The sequence below is a fragment of the Calidris pugnax genome, unplaced genomic scaffold (assembly GCF_001431845.1).
Source record: "Calidris pugnax isolate Ruff unplaced genomic scaffold, ASM143184v1 scaffold59, whole genome shotgun sequence".
Taxonomy (NCBI): Eukaryota; Metazoa; Chordata; class Aves; order Charadriiformes; family Scolopacidae; genus Calidris; species Calidris pugnax.
The window spans coordinates 614542-634028 of record NW_015090773.1 but is presented as its reverse complement, the minus strand read 5'-3'; the positions used below and the strand labels follow the sequence as shown (position 1 = coordinate 634028).

At 39.0% G+C, this 19487-nt stretch overlaps 1 protein-coding gene across 2 annotated transcripts in view; it reads left to right on the top strand.

Moving 5' to 3' along the window:
• The first annotated feature begins 45 nt into the window (after positions 1-45).
• The window catches only part of PGGT1B (protein geranylgeranyltransferase type I, beta subunit), a 37742-nt gene continuing 18300 nt past the window's right edge, over positions 46-19487 (top strand). Inside the window, exons 1-3 of one of the 2 annotated variants that reach the window (XM_014942541.1) lie at positions 46-209; positions 5758-5876; positions 13466-13533. In XM_014942541.1, coding sequence (XP_014798027.1) covers positions 64-209; positions 5758-5876; positions 13466-13533 — 333 coding nt within the window. In that variant the 5' untranslated portion in view covers positions 46-63. The remainder of the gene's footprint in view (positions 210-5757; positions 5877-13465; positions 13534-19487) is intronic. The other variant, XM_014942550.1, reaches the window with a different exon arrangement.

Sequence of the window (19487 nt, the reverse complement as noted above, 5' to 3'; positions counted from 1 at the left end):
CTGGGCGTGGCCGGCGTCGCGCGTGATGTAGTCGGTGCGCGCCGGTGGGCGGGCGGCGGCAAGATGGCGGATGCGGCGCCGTGTTCGGGGGAGACCGAGCCGGCGCCAGAGCCGGAACGGTTGGAGTTCCTGCGGGAGCGGCATGTGCGGTTCTTCCAGCGCTGCCTCCAGATCCTGCCCGAGCGCTACTCCTCCCTGGAGACCAGCAGGTAGCGGGGCCGGGGCCCTCCGAAAGCCGAGGGGCGGCGGGCGGGCCGGCCCGGGGGTCGCCGCCGGGCCCAGCCGCCTTCGGGTTGGCGGCCGGGGTGGTGGCGCTCCCCTCGGCCTCGGGCCGGGCGGTGGGAAGACCCCGTTGCCTTTCGCCCGGCTCCCGTTCTCGGTGAGGGGGCGGCTTTTCCCTCCGCGGGTGCGGGCAGTGGCGCTGAGGGGAAATGCCTCCCGGAGGGCTGCCCGGCCCCCCCGGCCGTGGGCAGGCTGCAGCACCGCGCCGTGCCGGGCGGCGGAACGGCCGGGGAGCCCTCCCCTCTATCTGCCCGGCAGCGGGCCGCCGCCAAAAAACAGGAGTTGGGTGTAGGGGTTTAGTCTGTGCGCGCGTAAACTCCCCGGTATCCGCCAGGGAAGACTTGTTGAGCCTTTTAATCTATTTCCAGTCCTGTGCTTCACTCTTTTAATCCTCCCTGGAAGCCGATTTTCTAATAAGTGACTTAAACCTTTTGTAGCTTGAAGTCAGCATGCAGAAGACTCCTGTTTATGTAACAGGAATAATTTAAATCTTCATTAGCTAGTATAAAAGTTAAAATACTATTGAAGTATGTTCCTCACTTGACACTTGTCCCTGTAATGGCTTCAGAATTCATTTCAGATACTTAGAGTCTTCATCTAAGGTAGTCAGTTGTATCTGAGGCACAAGAGGATCAATAATATGGTTGTCAATCTGTACTTGATAAAAATTTGGAGACATATACAGGGTTTGATCTCTTACTCAACCAATATAATAATTAGATACTTTCACTGTGTAATCTCCTGCAGGTCATGCTGTGAAGAGTGCTAATGGGTTTGATCAAGTCTTCCTGCTAAGTCAAGCCTTTTGTTTTTCAGTTTAGAGTTCAAACACTTGGCAAAAGTTGGATAGTGCCAAACTCTGTGTGGAATAACACATAACTTTGTATTAAAAAGGAAAGTTGGAAGTCCTGATTTCAGGGATGTAAATCACTTATTCATTAAGGATTAGCTTATGTTTTGGTGTACCTTGTCGGTTATTTTAAATGACAGCAGGAGGGAGCCTAGGCATGCCATACTCCTAAATCTTTCCAGGTATTAAAGTTACAATAACATGAGTAGAGTCATTAGAATCATAATGCAAAGCACTGACCTTGGCCACACTTGACTTAGGGGAAAGGTTAAAGAAACGGGATTTGTTCAGACTTGAGGAGGGGAGATCTGATCATGGTGTTCCATTACCGAGAAACTAGTTGCAACAAAAGGTGGAGGTGCTCCCTTCATGCAGGGTGACGGGGCAGGAAGCTACAGGAATGAGTTGCTTCAGGGTAAGTTGTCTTAATGTAGGAAAAATGTTCTTCATGATTAGAGCAGTTAATCACAAATAGGTTGCCCAGTGAAGTGCTGGAGTGGCCCTTGAAGATTTGGCTTGTCAGGGTCCTGGGTCATCTTACTTAAGGCCTTGAGTTCAGCAGGAGGTGGAACCGGTGATTTCGGGAGACCCTTAACAACCTGGACGTTTTTGTTCTGTGATTTACGTTGCCGAGTTGTTGCAGTTTGCCACTGAGCTGAAACAGAGGCTCTAGTTTACATGGGGTCTTTCCCAGTCTTACTGAATAATGCTAATGATAACAGTAACTGAGAACTCTTGAGAGATTAACAAAGTGTTTGAACTTGAATTTAATGTGTGGTCATCGTAGCCACAATACATTAAATAACCAGTGCCCAGTGTATTGTACATAATGGCTGTGCAACACTGAAAATACACTGCTTACTGAAAATTTGAACTGTCAATTTGAAACTATTTCAGGATGCCTTAATTTTTGGCTGATGAGCACAGTCTAAACCTTCATTTAGAATAAAAATCATGGTCATCATAATTCATACATTTTTTGTAGTCATGATGTTTTTACTCAGCCAGAGGTTTTTTCAGTTTTCTTACACGGATTTAAAAATCAGTATTCTGCAGATGTTCTTACACGTCTGGTAACAAAATCTAAGCAGGGCATTGAACCATAAATGTTTCTTCCATAGTTTGACCTTGAGGGTACTAAATTTGCCTTTTTGACAAGTTCAAGGTCACTGAGTTCAGAAAGCCTCCTGAGCTGGTACTGCTGCAGAAAGAAATGCTGCTATCCTTTTACCTCTATTTTTCCCGCGTTTGTGTGGTTCTATGGTGACTTAGATGGGGAAACTCAATTAGATGAAAAAGAGACTTGTTAAAAAAAAAAATCATTTGTCAGTGAGTTGGTTTTTGTTAATGGCACTGCAGCAGAAACAGCTGCATTTGTTGTCATCAGGCAGGGTGGTAGAGGATGAAATTTTCCACACAATGCTGGTGCATTTTCACTTAAGCAGTAGTTTGTCAAACACTTAAGGTACAATAATAAAGAAATTTGATTTTGCATTCTTTAGTTGTTAGCTCAGAGCCGTCATCATTATTTTTGTCTGTGGTTACTGCATGCAGCATCAACAACAGTAGTTTTTCAGTAATCTGGTTGATAGTGTTTTATACAGTCAGTACTGTGAGGTTTTGCAGGAGAATGTAACTCGCCTAGTCTCTGAAGTCTTTCAGATTGTGGTACTTCATGGTGGTCTTTGTAGCATGCTTACTCGATTTCTCAAATCGGTCACTTCAGAAGAGTTTTCTGAATTCTGCTGAGAAACTGCAGTCTTTCTGCATGTGTGAAGATGGAAGAGCTCTGAATCTGTCATCAGAAATGTCTTTACGTGCTTGTCTTAGAAGGGAACTGAAGATAAATGATAGGTGTTTTGTAAACTTCCAGTAGATCAGTTAAGAAATTAATTCCAGCTGTCAACTTTGATGCTTGAGTTCCTAAATTAATACACGGGCAGCAAAGCTTGAAGAAAAGATACAGGAGAAGTGACGCTAAACTTGGGGATTGTCTTAAAAAGTGCTAGCCTCTGTGGAAATCGCTGTATATGAAGTTTTTACATTTAATGCTATGTGTCAGCTAAGGTGCTGCTAAGAGTTGTCTTAGGTAGTCTTAGAACATGTGTCTGTTAATTTTCTGTGGGGCAGGATAGCATATGGAGTAAGGATGCAGTATCTAAGATGGCTGTATTGGAACTTGCCTGTGTGCAGTGGTGCCAGATATTCTTGTACATCATACGTGGATTCCAACACGCTCTACCGGCTGTTCCTTAGTCATGCAGGTACTAGTAACACAGGAAATCCACTCTAAATACGTAAACTGAAACTTAACTTTATGTAAAAACACGTTTTACGTTCATTTATCTTGTATTTTTAACTGTAGTCTGTCATTTGTACAGCCTTGTGATTTTGGACCTAGTTGATGGCAGTTTCTAGTGGGGCAGTTCATGTGTTGTTTCTGCCTCATGGGAAGTAGCATACCTCAGTAATACAGTGTCAAAATGCCTTTAAGTAGTTTCAGTAAAAAATTGTCAACCCAGTGTTTGTGAAAATCAGAAAATATATGCAGGGTTTCAAAGTAATAGTTTACTGTAACAGAACAGAAAATTCCTCACCTCTTATAAAAAGTAATAATTTTGCTTGAAATAGTGAGTTACTATCCAGAATCAGTTTTAGGTTACACAGATCTGATCAGTGACAAAACTTGGTGTAAGCCTTGAAGTTTTAATTTTGCACTCTGAAAGACATTTTTTTTTAGTCATCGGATGGCTTAAAACTCTTGTTCCATGTAGAAATACCTTTGTGTGAAACATACTTTTTTGTCTCTCGACACCTTTATTGGTGGTAATAATAATAGTGAAGAGACATATTTTGAAATCCAGTGATTACAAAGTAAGTTTAAAATTTCTCTTGGCACTAGCTGTCATGGAATTCTACACTATTCCATGCTTGATTATTATTTCTTTTTAATTTTTTCTTTTTTTGCAAGGACCATAGACTTGCATGGAAGGATTCTTTGAAGAGGGAGTGTTCATGTTCAATATTCCAGCAGATCACAGATTAAAATCTCTTGTTTGTAAGAGCAGTGTGAAAAGCAATGTAAAACCTGAGTGTCAAAGTAAGATCAAGTAACTTCATCTTAACAAATCACCATTATTCAACCGAGTTCTGGCAACTGCTTGTGCTGTATAATCCTAGATGATAACAGTTTTGAAGCAGTTGTTGTTGACTTAAATTCTGCTTGTGAATGACCACATGATGACTATAGCAGCTGGTCAGCCCAGTGATAGGAATGTCACCCTCTGAGGCTGTGCCATTTTATTGAGATCAGTGTCTACTGCATCATCATTTAGCTATGTATTTTAATTAGAATAATTCTTTTTGGAGGTGTGTTTTGGGCTAACTCACATCACCAGTTTTCTTTGGTCTTGCTATTTGTGGTTCTCATGCAGAACCACATACAGAAATTAAACAGCTGTAGAGGTTTCTGTCCACATCTGTCTCCTCATCTTCTGAGGTGCCTACTACTGATGGCCAAGGTGGGTCAGCAGCTTGTGAGGTAACTGCAAATTATAACTCCTAAGGAAAGCTGGCATTAACTTTTGGTTTTCCTTAGCATGCTAAACTAGTTTCTGCCTGTGTAGCAGCTCTTTCACAAGCCATCATCTTATCTGGTAAAAGGAGAGCAGGAATTTCTAGAAGGGGGACAAGCAGATGCAAGTGTGGGTGGCAAAATATACATCCAGCTCATTTTAATCTGTGTCAGAACTTCCAAGGTACCATTACGTGAACATTATGCCTCATAGCAAGCTATCTCAAGTTCCTTACCCAGTGCTGTTGCTTTGGTGTTTTGTCAGAGCAAGTAATGCAACTGTCCGAGGAGCCATGCTTGTAAGCTAGGTGACTGCAGTGGTTTGAGGTAAAAACAAAACCCTCAAATAAGGTTTTGGTTAACAGGTATGGTAGCAGACATTTATGGAAGGAAGTGAACTATGGGCAAGGAGGACATTCAGCATGCTAGCTACTGCACATCTGTATTTTACACTTGGATTTGACATGCTTAATTTTAGATACTTAATTAAGTTAGTTATCTAGGCTCCTTCATACCAAAGGGCAAAAAATAAATACCTCTAGATAGAGAGTAATTCATCTTGTGTGCCTATTTATACATTGGTTACAAAGCAAGCCTTGCTGTTTGACACCAAACTTCTAAGGATCTGAAATTGGGTTTGGGACACAGTTGGAGATGGGATACTGCAGTTCAGGGTTACCTTGCACTTACTTATTTAAGGGATTGCTCGTGTAGGAATTCATCACAGAGAACTAGTGCTCCATATGTTAATAACCTAGTTTTACCTTGTAGTTTACCTAGGCCCTTAGGTTAATGTCCGAATTGGCCTATTATTACTATGTAAAAGGAGGGATAGCTTATATGAAAAGCCTTGTTGAGACAGAGAAATATTTACAGTACAAAGAATGTAATTTTGTCCAGTAGAAGAATTTCGTGTTTTCTGAGCTAGGCTCTATGTGTTGCACCACTGTCAAAGGCTGGGAATTCATAGATATTTCTGTTTCTGCAACCGTTTGTTAATTTCCCCATGATATTTTTGGTGGGAAGTGTAAGTCTTATCTTTTTCTTTTAGGTTGACAATTGCATTTTTCGCACTCTCTGGTCTGGATATGTTGGATTCCTTAGATGTGGTGAACAAAGATGATATAATAGAATGGATTTATTCCCTGCAGGTCCTTCCCACAGAAGACAGTGAGTGAGTTTTTAGTTTTTTTTATTGATATTAACATCTTTACTTTTGCTTTTTTTTCGCCTGGGGAATAGTGGATGGCTCTTGTTTTTTATAAAATACAAGGTTGACCTTCTTGGAGTGTGGTCCTGATAATTTCAGATAGCAATGTCCAGCAAATCCTAGAAATAGATCCCTCTAAAGTAGTAAAGCTAGAAAAAACATTTAGTTTGGCTTTCTTTTTATGTATACAAGGTGAAGCTGTGAAATTAATTTGAAGATAAGACATTACAGAATAGTAATGAAGTTGCACCTTTAAGAGTCTCAGAGGAATGTTTCACCTACTTCTAAAAGAAATGCATACATTACATATATATTACAAGTCTAATAGTGACTATTACATACTGACTTCCACTAATTGTAGCTGTGCCAGGAGCTTTGAGCACAGGTGTGGTTATTTGGTACAGCTTTTGGAAAATGAGAGGTATGAGGTTAAGAAGTAAAAAAGATAAACACAGTTCCTGCTTTAAAATGAAAAAATCTGTTCCTTAGATCTGTAAAGGTTAAATTTACCTAAGGTTTTTAGAAGGAGCAATGCTGTAGCTGCATCCCAGCTGTCTTGAGATTGGAAGGTGTGTAGCTGATCCAGGCTGTGGAAGGAGCGTCTGGGAAGGGTCCCTTTCTTGCTGACTTGACAGAAGTCGTGGAGGTGCTGTTTCTGTGTGCTAGGTAGTATTGGCAATTCTTTTCTGTGGCAGTTGAGGTGAGTGGCTGATAGCAGTAGAGGAGGTGGAAGGGAGGGAGGGAGGTGTGTGTGAGAAGGCACTGCTGTGCTGGGACAGGAGGTGCTGGCATGTGAAGTGCTGGTGTGGGTTTAGCTCCAGGCTGGTCTCTATAGAGAAGAGGTAATTCCAAGTTCCTGCCTATAAAGTCATGAACATGCACTTTGTATGTTGGATAGCTGTAGAAAGAAAATAATGCATTTCCTTATAATATCTAGTCTAATTATATACTAGATATTGGGTTTCTTCCCTAAAAGCTTTTTTATGAAATAGAAGTAGTCTTACAAAGTAAGCATATGAAATTCAAGGTTGCCGATGCCTGATTTTTACAGTACTAAAAAGATCCCTTTTCTCATTCTAGTGACTTACAAACCATCAGGCCCACCCCAGGCATTAGCTCTAGTAGATTTGTATTTTCTTGTGTTGTATTCCAGGACTGATGATAGAAAATTAGGGGTTTGGATCACATAATTATTCCTACAGTGTTTTTAATCATGACAGGGTTCCTGTCCCTTAGCATTAAAAAAGATTCCATGGTTTACCATGCTTCGTTCTTAGGAGTTGCTCACTTTCTGATCTTTATCCCAGTCTTCAGGAGTGTATTCTGAAAGAACAGTGAATTTTGCAAGAAGAAATATTAGAATAGGCTTTGTTTGGTTGGTTTTGATAGTATGCAGTAGTTCTTGGTAAGGTTTTTTTCTATCTGGCCAATGTTTGCAATAGTCCCACTGTCAAGAGCCTCCTAGGGAGGGCAGTATAAATCTCAGCATGCACATATGAAGGCTGACAGTCCAGGGCACAGATGAGATGTGCTCCTTTTTCTAGCTATCATCCCAACATAAGATTACAGGACAGTAGTTGTGCAGAGGGCACTTTGTATTATGTACTTTTAAGTAATAAATCTCTGCTTTTTACTAGAAGAACAAACTTCCTTCCAGTCTTGTGTTTTTGTATCACATCATAAGAACTCTGATTCTTCTTAAGCTGTCTTGCTTTTGGTAATAGCACTACTCTGTCTGGTCACTTAACCCTCAAAACTTCAGCATTATTTATATTCCACTTTCACTTCATCTAATGGACAACAAATGGTGAAAAATGTAGATGATAATCTACATTCAGCAAGCTGGATACTGGATGACTAAATGTTCAGAAGGGAACGTATACCTGCCTGTAATGTCCACTTGTAATAAAATGAATTGAATTTCTGTTTTTAATCCTGAGTGTGCTGTATTTGTTAATTGACATCCTCCCAGCAGCAGAGCCCTGACTCCCTCTTGGTGTTTTTGAAGAAGTAACACCCTTACTCTGCTTTTAAAGAAACATTCTATTGCAGCTTCTTTGATGTGCTTGCTGATAAGTCCCTCTTTCCAGGGAAAACTGATATTCAAGCATTTATAGTATAACACTGTTCTATTATGTGGTGTCTGGAATGGTGAATTCCAGTAATCTTGCCTTAAGTAACTGTATTGTACTTGATATAAGTCTTCATTACTTTTGGCACTGGAGCTGAAAACCTACTTAAAACTTATATTTTAAATTGGAATATATTAATACAGAATCTTGGTTCTTTCTTTTTGATCGCATCACTGCTTGAATCCCTAAAATGAGCAAAAAGAAAATTCCTGTAATTCTTATTAGAAAAATAAATTTCTCTGCTGTTCATGTTTGTCCCTCCAAGGCTTCCATATCCACAGTATGTCAGTTGGTGTTTATTTAAACCAGTTTTTAAGATGGCGAATTAAAATTATTTTGAGAACTACTGCTACCTTAATTTTTCCAATGGACAGGGGTCAGAACAGTTGATACTCTGCAAACTCATTATCTGTTTATTTTTATCAGTAACTGTTATAGTAGGTGTACTGGGCCTGTACGTACTGTATGATTTTTTCCATAATAGCGCATATGCTGCTGTGTTTTGTGTTTATGACTAAAACAGTGTTGGTAAGACACCAGTGTTTCAGCTACAGCTGAGCAGTGCCTGCGCAGCATCAAGGCTGTCTCTTTCCTCCTCTGCACTCCTTCCCTCCCAGCGGATACAGCCAGGGGACATACCTAGGACAACTGACTGACCCAAGGAATACCCCATACCATCTGACAGTGTGTTCAGCAGTAAAAGCTTGGGGAAAGTAGGAAAAAGCCAGTGATACTTATTTTCCTAAATAACCCTTATGTGTGCTGAGGACCAGCTTCCTGGGAAGTAGCTAAACCCCTGCCTGGGCGATGGGAGGTAGTTGACTGAATTCCTCCTTTACTTTGCTTGTGCCTGCAGCTTCTGCGTTGCCTGTCAAACTGTTTCTGTCTCAATCTGTGAGTCTTCACTCTGTTTTTTCACCATTCTACCCACACGGTGGATAGCTGTGTGGGTGCTTAGCTGATGGTGGGGTTCAGCCCACCACACCAGGGCATTACAATATCTGGTAGAAAATTCAGGGTTTTGTGGTTTAAAATACTTGTTAGGTAGACACTCATAGTATACTGTGATAGTTTTAGGTAACATGTTTGTATGTACTGGTATATGTTATGTCTGATGGCTAATGTCAGAGGTTTGTAGCCTTTGAAAGCGAGTAGATACTCTGTGATCCAAATGGAAATGCACTAAAGGAAGGTAAAGATGAAGATCTGTCAGGATAGGCTGTGTTTGTCTGTGGGTTTTCTCGCAGGTCACATTTAAAAACAGTTCAACACTTTTTGAAAGAAGAGAGTGAATCCAGAGCTCTGTACTCAAGTAATGTAGTTACAGACAGTGGTGTCACACTCCTTGGCCATTTTCATCCACCATCTCTGCCTGTAGCAGTACTGGCACTTGTTTGACCCTGCTTGAGAACTGGTTTAGCTTGTTGAAGTGGCAGAAAAGTGTGCATTTATTTTTCTAAAGCATGCGTCTTTTTACCGAAGGTGAGCTTTCTGTGTTGGCTGGGAGTGCTAGTGCCAGCCCAGTAAAGGAGAGGGAAGAAGACTCTGCTTCTTGACAGCTGGATGCTTCGCTGGCTTTGCTGTACTAAGAAAGAGCACCAAAAGAAGAGTGGAGGCACATTTCATTTTTGGGTCTGAACTACCAGGACCCATGTGTAGCAGGCTGAATACTGTTAGAATACATCAGGGGCCTAAAACTTTATCTGTCAAAGTCCAAATTTAGCTTTGTAATAATGCATCTTTGTTCTTTACTTGTATATCAGTACTGAAAACAATGGATAAAATGTCATTAACTGTTTTGGAGATCATTGTTACATATGAGCTTCCTGATCATGAGTTTCTTGAGCAGAAATACGAATTTTCCTCCAATATTACCTTCTTTAACAGTTAAATTTGAAGTATTTATCTGGATATATAAAGGATTTCCATTCTAGATGTGACTTTGCTTTTTATGACATATCCTATTGCTTTCACTTATAAGAGTAATTCTTCTCTAGGCCTAGTTCAGTAAAAATTGCTTATGCTTATTTTTATCTGCATGTACTCACAGCCAGCCTATGTTAAAGCTGTGATTTTATTTTTTTTATATTAAGATTTTAATGATGCATATAAACTTGCTCTGTACTTGGAAAAATGAGAAAAGCCTTGGAACCAGAGAAGTGCTTAGGTAACCTGAATGGGAAGTAGTGGTAAAAGTTATCAATCTTCCCCTTGCAAGACAAATCATAAATAAGAAAAATGTCCTGTCTGTAACAAAAGAGCTCCCAGGATAAGCTGTCTGTGGTCATCACTTGGAGCTCTGTTACATATCTTGAGGACTTTGTGGCCTATGTGCACATAAGTAATGTGGTTTTCTTCACCGTCAAGTCTCAGCTCTTGATTGGAGTTTTGAGTCTTTTGGTTTGGCAAAAGGGTCAAATCTCTCTAGTTCTTTTGTTGAACAGGGAAAACTTTTCCCAGTGGTGTTTTTTGTTTGTTTTTTTTTTCTTTTTAGCTTGCGATAGTCATGCGGCGGTTGATGGAACATTTATTACTTTTGCTCTGTCTTAAGCTCTTTCAGAAAGTGGTTAAATACGCTTAACTCTGAAAGCGAACACTAGGTGGCACCATTTCACAACTCCAGTTACACTTGATGCTTCAGGAGGCTGTGCTGGAGCTGGACTGGTCGCCGTTCAGGGGGGACATAACCTATGATCATATCCCTTTAATTAGGGTATGTTTCATTTCTAATTCTGATTCTGACAGGCTTCAGGAAAGTAGGCGAGAGTTTGATTAGCACTATTAAGCTACTATGTAACAATAAGAAGTACAAGTACTTTGCAATAAAATAGTAAAACCAACTTCACAGAAAGTGAGGTGTTGTACATAAACTATAAGACGGTGTTTTTTCCCTAATTCCCCTTTGCTTCCCATTTGGTTTTGAACTTGTGTGTTCACAGGAAGCTAAAAAAAATTTGAGACGTGACGTCAGTATGCCAGAGTCATCTGGTTAGAAATGAGCTGTTTTCACTTCCTATTTTAACACTTCCTCTATTAGCTCGGCGTTCTATTTTTTAATTCAAGCATTGTAACTATAAAATTTAGCAGTTCACTTGTAATGCTGAAGGTCTAGGAAGTATCTATTGCATGCACATTGATGAAAATGTTTTTTTATTTTATGGAGGGGATAAAATTCCCTTTAAAGATTATGTAGTAGTAAGGGCCTTGAAGAACTTTGCTATTATTCTGTTTCTCCTTGGAGCCAATGTGTGACATCTAGGATGGTCTAGATCAGAAGTCACTGACATAAAGAGTCAAGTCAAGTATTAAATTAATGATAGCAATACAGTTATAAATCCAGTATTTTAAAATTAACTAGTTGGTAGCCATTTAGTGGTACAAGAAGAGTTTAAAATATTGCATGAAAACTGAACAGTTAAAGGGATAATAGATCCTGATTTCATTCATGTATTTTGTTTTTAATCTCTCTTTTTCATAGTAGCTGTCAAGTCAAAAGCCAATCAAAGTGACTGACAGCACAATTCATGTGGGTTTCATACCTCTGTTTCATCCTTGATAATGAATTATAAGCTACAGTCTAAAAGGCCAGTAATGGGCGTCATTCTTTTTGGGATGAATCCTTCCATCTCACAACTAGCAGCTGAGTTCTGTTTGCAGAGATGTCCTAATTGTAGCACTTTTTCATTTGCAGCAGGCCGGAACACCTGTGTGCTAGTAGGCTGGCAACTGTTTTCTGCATGAAGGGTTTACACGTTAGTGCTGTTTGAAAGTGAATTTTGTAGTTTACTTAAGGTGCAGATTCATTTTTACTGAAAAATGGGCCAAGTGAATGGTGATTTTTTCCACAATGTCACCCAAGAAACCTGCCATTTAGGAAGCAGGAACTCTGTCTCTCCTCTTACTGATTCATCCACATTGCCTCATTTATCAAATTGTGATGCTTTTTAGGCAGTGTCCTTCAGAACCTTAGATTAGTCCTTAAGACTGACATTTATTGTGCTTTCCAGAACCTGTTGTAACATGAAATACAGGTCTTTGACTCCAGGAGCTAACACACAAATGTTCTCTGCTGAGAAGATTTAGATAATAACAAAATATAACCTAAATGCTCACAAATACAGATAACACTTTCTATTTTCTCTTAGTGGGTATGACTATAGCATGACTATAGCATGCCACCTGTAGAATCACTTAAAGTATTTTGATTGAAAGATGGAAGAAGCAGAGAATAGAGCTGGCTTTTTTTTTTTTTTTCTATTAAATGATAGTTCACTCCATGTAAATTAGATCCAAAATTTTGTCTGGTGGAGAAGCTTGCATACTTTACCTACATTGAAGTTCTTAGACTGATAAAAGCTTCTAGTTTCAATGTTGCATACATGCAGAGTGTATTTAAAATTAGAGGCTAATGTGCTGATAAATGATACCCAGAACTGGTAGACCACATTGCATGGTGATCTTTTTTAGGACTTTCAGCTTTATAGCTATTCTTGTTTAGCTAGTCTGGTGCAATTTTTTCCTAATCTCCATGAGGATTTTTGGGTTAAAAACTGAATAGCTAAAAAAAAGGCAGGGGAGAGGGGTAGGAGGGTGGATTTTAAGAACACCCAAGTGCAGTTGAGCTACAAGACTCATTAGGCTTTCACTTTCAGAGACTGAGGAGTGAAGTAATTTGAGTTTTTGCCGTGCAGAAGCAGATTTGAGCCCTGCAAGCCTGAACTTAGCTCTAGATGGTTGTGCGGTGTACACTTCTTTGTCCTGTGTGCTCAGGTGCTCTGACATTTAAAACAAATTATACTGAATCACTAACAGAAATGTTTGATAGCTGTAGTGTTTTTGTAGCTGTGTTTTGGATGAGAGAAGAATGGCTCCAATTAAAATTTGCATTTCATATAATTTTTACTGTTTGACAGTATTGATTTAGATTGGTGCTAGCTTAAAACTGCAAACAGTTTGTTTGTCCTTGTATATGTTGCAAAGTATCTTAAAACAATTCTGTTTGGGAGCAGATGGTATTACTAGGCAGGAATCCAGAGAAGGGGGGAAAAAAAAATCTGTTAACTCTGGGCACTTTCCCAGGGGAGCAATCTTTTATTTTTTCTTTCATGTGAGCATGGAAGACAGTTCTGTGCTGATATGAACACTCTATTTCCACCAAATCAAAAAAATCTGTTGTGTTGTCATTAATAGCAGGACCAAATTTGTTAGTAGTTTTGTTTCTTTTTTTTTTTTTTTAATTCATCAGACTGATAACAAACTGAGGTTGGAAACATACTGAAAGACACATGCAAGCTCTAGCAAACCTGTGAATAGTGTTGGACTAGCACGTCTTGATCTGGACTAGAGAATTATGGTTTATAACGAGTGTCTCAGCAAAACAAGTTAGTTGAATATTTATTTTTTTTTTACCTTTCCAGGTTCAAACTTGAATCGCTGTGGCTTCAGAGGCTCTTCATACTTAGGGATGCCGTTCAATCCCTCCAAGGTCAGTTAAGTGTGTGTGTGGGAGAAGTACTTCCAATTTGGCAATAAATGATGTGTGTCTTTTGCATAATATTAACTGCATAATAACAGAATATCTGGAAAGCAGGAATTTTTACACTGCTGATACACTGAAATGTTTGCAGAGCTTTTAAGAAACATGCGTTAAGAAACATACTAACATGGTACTGCTTGAGTTTCTAGGGCTATGAAGAAGTTGACATACAAATTGTGGCTAGTCTCAGTGCACTCTACTCCTTCTCTGATCTGTTACTGAAGTAGGGGAGCTTCTCAAAGAACTATTACCTGGTAGAGAAGGGCAGAATTGCTCCATATGAAGTGGTGCAGCACATGCTGATTTTTTGGTATTCTTCTTCCTGTGATGAAACACGCATTTTTGATTGCGCTTGGTATCCATTCAAACAGGCAAGTGTCTGCTAATCCCAGCTCATCATGACCATAAGAGAGGATACTTTGAAGCCAGGGGAACTGAGGTTCAAGAGAGTTAAATCTGCATATAGAAAGAAGGTACCCTTAATACAAGAGAAAAAGGAGGTTAACAGAGGCTGCTAAAGATAGAATCATAGAATGGTTTGGGTTGGAAGGGACCTTAAAGATCATCTGAGTTCCTACCTTGCAGCCATGGGCAGGGACACCTCCCACTAGACCAGGTTGCTTAAACTAGACTAGGTTGCTTAAAGCCCCATCCAGCCTGGCCTTGAACACTTCCAGGGAAGGGGCATCCACAATTATAGAGTCATAGAATGGAGCAGAATGGTTGGTACAGAAGGTCTGATACGATTGAAAGAGGGAAGTAGAGGCCAGTGTGCAGGAAGGACTGTGAAAGAGATACAGTAGTTATGTCCTGTGTTTAAAAGTGAAGAATCAAGTCTCGCTAAGGAGTCCATTAAAAATCTGGAAGAGCACTAAATTAATCACCAAGTATTTGATTTTTGTAGTGGATAAATAGCAAGATTTTAGATATAAATGGATGAATCCTGGGATCTGAAATTGAAAGCAAGGGTGGACATTTGATACACGATTGACCATAATTGAGTGTAAAAATCGTTGAACTGACAAGTATGAAGGTAGTATATCAGCCTGTTTGGGCTTTTTTTTTTATTTACTCTTAGCAGCATGACTTTATGCTTCTCAGTAACTTGTGGGAATGTTAATCTACATTCGAGTAATAACTACATATGCCTCTTTCCATAGCAAGTCAGCAAAGTACTCAGAGCAGTAGTGTTCAGAGGTTGCACTTTCTAACAAGGGATAAATAATTATGAAGAGAAGTTTGGGTTTTTTTACGTGTCTACACTGGGTGCTATGGAAGCCTGTGACAGGTAAGGTGATTTGTCTCTTGGTTTGCTTTGGCATTTATTCTGTTGTATGCTACAGATGGTGTCTGCAGTGAGCTTGGACTGTAGTAACAAGATTAATTCATCATCTGTTTTAATTGGAATTAACCTCAGTGGCAATCCAACCACCTGCTGAGCTTGAAGGAAAAAAGGAAAACTTCTGCTTGAAACCTAAAACAATTCGGGATCTCTATTAGTGACTTAGTGGGATACTGAGTTAAAAATAAAGTTTAAAGACAAAATAATAGACAATCATTTCAGTATAGTTGTATAACAAAAAGACCGGTTTTATTGAGAAGGAAGATGGTTGTCTTTGATATGTCACCTTTGAAGTTGAGGTTATCATGCTGTTATTGTGGAAATGAATAAAGACATAATTTTACCAAACCGAGATAATGAAAATGTAGCAGTTATGCTTCCTCACAGGTCTGGGTCAATGCTATGTGATATAGTACATTCAATCAGTGCATGCTTTTGGGAACCTTATTCAAATTATCCCCAATGTGTAGAGTGAGTTCTGGATATAGGTCTGACATCTTGTAAAGGCCCCTGAAGACAAGAAGTCTGTAAGATTGGCAAAGTGTCACTATTATGTCAGAGCACTTTCTGGTATTTTAATTAAACTCTCACCTTCCAATAGCATGCACCTCATACTTAGATATTCTCTTTTCAGGAAATCTTTGCAGCCCATTGGTGTCTCAGTGTGTTAGTCAATCTGCAGAAGGAACAAAGGGGTGGAATAGTGTAACCTGTGGAAATCAGTTATGAGGTCATTATCTGTAGAAACTGTTGGCAGATGGATGTGCTTTTTCTTCAAGCATTGCAAGACATTTTTCATTGCATCTGCATTAGAGGGATCAGATCTGCTTGATTTATTGGCATACAAAGGTTTAAAGTATTTCCAGCACTGTTGTTCTAAAATGTTCTGAAATAACTTGGAAAAATAAAGACTTGGAAATTCCCTATAATGACTTTGAATTATGTTTAAGATCTTGATACTTTTTTTATTCGTCATTTTAAAATGTTCTGTTAAAATCTATGTCTTGAAAAATAAGTTTTGAAAAAGCCTGTAAGTATTTTGCATTTGCATTGAGAGTTACTATTTGTTACATGCCACTCCAGTGATTTCATTCTTGAATTCTGAGAAAGTGCCATATTGGAGGTAGCCAAATCTCTTCTGTCACTAGGGACCCTTCAAAATAATAGAAAAAAAGCAAAGGATATGTTCTAATTTCCAATATAGCTAAATGTTACTAGGATAGCTCATTTGGTTTTGGTTTGGGGTTTGGCTTTTTTTAGCTGTTACTCTCTGAGTGTTTGATGGTAGTGTCTATGCAGCTCTTTGGGACTGTAGGAAAAGTGAAGAAAAACGGTATCTACTTGACCAACTCACCACACACAGCCTTCACAAGGCTTACCAGTCTCCCCTGTAAATGAAGGCTGAGTACTGCTTCTATCAGTGCATTTTAACATTAATCATTTAAAATTAGATAATAATTATTTTTTTAAATGGCTCCAGGTTCTGCAGTGTCTCTGATTCAGTGTTATTGGAGTTTAAATTAGCTCTTTAATTTGGGGGTGAACAGCCTCCTTAGAGTTTCAGATGAGCCAAGGTCTTTTCAGTCTCTTTAAAATATTATGAATCAGTTTTAGGGGCTACATGGAAAGCCAATATGTAAGATTGATGTAAGTAACAGATGCTATCATTTGGGAAAAAGATCTGTTTTGTGTTCCTGACAAAACCATGTTTGTAACACTGGTGCCAGGTGTGAGAAGAAAGTTTTTTTGAAAGAGGGAGTCTGCCTGTGTAGGAGTATGTTTAGTAGCATTCTTTATTAGTGTTTGGAGAGACCTTGCTTTTGTAGCAGAGTTTATCCGTTTCTGCAGTGGGCAGCAGGAGTTGTTGCTGCCCATGAGTTATATTTACATAGCTGTTCTGGATAATGTGGTCGGGAACGTTATGTCACTGAACCAAATTTAAATGTTAGAAAGATTTCCCTCACCTTGCATCTTTAATTCCTTTAAGGAAGGCTCAGATTGTGGTAACCATGGGTAATGCCCATAGGGCAGAACTCTTCTAGAACTCTGTTGCTGATAGACAAGTTAATTTGTTGCCTGTGTGACCTACAGGAATTATCACAAAACGTGGTTAACTACTTCTTTCTATTCCCCCCTTACCACCAGCAGCTCAGTGACCAACTATTTTCTCACACAGTAAGAAGGTCAGTAGGTAGGAAACAACATTTTAGTTAGCATATGGTTATAAACTAAAGCAGAGGCTTGCCTTTGGTAACAAGAGATTTTAGCAAGTATCTCATGAAAACTTTGAGACTTGGTGTAATCTTTCGCATTTGGAAAAGCCATTCCAGCCCTGCTTTGTCATAGCAAATTATCACAGGGCCAGTTTCTAAAAATTTTATGAATTTTCAATGTTAGGGGAAAAAAAGTATTGTTTTCTTGGGTCTTGGTGTTTTGGTTTTTTTTTTTTTGTCCGAAATAAATATCCAGTTACTCTGATTGTTGTCCCCTCAAAGACGTGCTGTTACTTGGGCTCAGGTGTTTTGTTGTATTAGTGTGTGAAGTACATATTGGTGTGTGCAAGTACAACATAACATTGTATGAGTATTTTCACAATGAGCTTGAAATAATTACATGGAGTCTAGAAGATAGAGTGAATTCCACTACGCTTCAAATTTGAACAATTATGATTAGTGTACAGAATATATTATTCTTGTATTATTCTTCTGGTGAATATCTGTTTTAGTTTTTTTAAACTACATGTGGTGAACAAAGACCTGTTAGGCTCTCCAAAGCTTCCAAAATCCTATAGTAATTACACATACGAAACATCATGTTGACCTTTGAGTATGCCTTGTAGTAATTCCTGTATGATCTCATATTGGTTGCTGACTCTTCTGTGTTTAATTTAATTTTACTGAAATATTGGCCATATTTGTTGAGATTTTTGGCCCCAAACCAAATGTTCTCAAGGCATTGGCTGCGTACCAGTATGTTGGACCCTCTGTGACTTCCACTGGCTTTTTTAGTAATTTCTTATCAAGATATCTAGCAGTATATCAACTTGCCATATAAAGAATTTAGTTATTTGTCACATGATAATCCTGTGATAAGAGAAAACTATTAGTAGTAAAGGTAGTTGTGAGACCTATGAGCAGCTGTTCTTGAATGCTGAGACCATCTCCTTGACTTCTCTACATGATGATGTTTGAAAATCATGTTTCCTAGCAGTCTTTTCTGCATTATTTGTACCTAAATAGTTGATGTTCAAGGAAAGAAGCAGATGGCAGTACTAATTTAGCTCTGAATTTCATGATTGTATGACCAGGCAGCACATGCTATTGCTTGCTTTATATGCATCATGCAAGTATAGTTTGTGGTCTCTATTAAAACTGCCAACTTGCAAAGTTTTATACAGCTCTGGTGTTGCTGAAACTCTGTATTTGGAAAAGCAGCGTGCTACTGCTACGGGTTGAAATTTTTGCATAGAAAAGGAAGTACACATAGAATTTGTACACTGTTAAGGTACTGTAGTGATTGATACAATTTGTTTGGGGAAGATGGTATTATCTAGTTTCACGAGCATACTGTGTATGTGCTTATAATACTGTCTGCAGTCTGTTTTTACTGCAGCAAGAGACAGTAACAGAAATACCTGTATTCAGTAAAAAATAAGGGTCCAGTTATTTAACCATGTTAGTAGGCTAGCAGAGCTTTACAGGTAATATGGAGTTAGCATGTGTTTAGGGAAGTACAATTAAATAAACCTTGTGAAGAAGGAATTTTCAGTTATTTTATGTAGTCACTTTATGGAAGATTGTCACTGGAAGGATGATGTTGTTTGATAACTACAGGTACCTTAAAAAATTTCATGAATATTCAGACATATTTGTAGTAGTTTATTTACGAAAACTCTATCCAAATGTTTACAGTTTTAAAAAGCAAGCCTGAATATCCTTAGAATAAATCTTCCTTGCTTGATGAATGTAGTCTTCCATTGGAAATAATATATTCAAAAGTAAAGTTGAACTGTTCCACTGTATCTATTACTGATAAGTTATTCCCAATGCCAGTATTGATTTGAAGATGAACTACCTATAAAAGTGTGTAAACAGCACAGTGATGCACAGTGAATGTTGATTTGCAGGCTCTGGCATTTTCAGTGTAATTGTGTGAAATGAGCAGAGGCATGCACTCCAGGTCATTCCAAGCAGGGTGAAATTAAGTGTTTCATTGCAGTTTCACTTCAATTATTAGATGTTTGGAAACTTAGTTTTCTTTGTAGTTGCTGATGGGAACTGCTGGGGTACTTTGTAAGCAGTTGGTCCTGATAGTGGAGAACCTTTCCACATATTTTTCATTGGCAAGTGTATGTCTTGTATTTTGTTTCATAAAATATGTGAGAAGCTTTAGCTGCAGATCTGAGACTTTGAGAATCTTTTCAGGGTAAGAACTGGTTCAAAGTTGGCCTTTTAGAATAGAGACTTACTTTGCTTAAAAGCAAATGAGTCAATTGCATTAAACGGAATACTTATCTGTCTCAGGGCAAATTTGTGTCACCCCACATATCTGGATTTTTGGA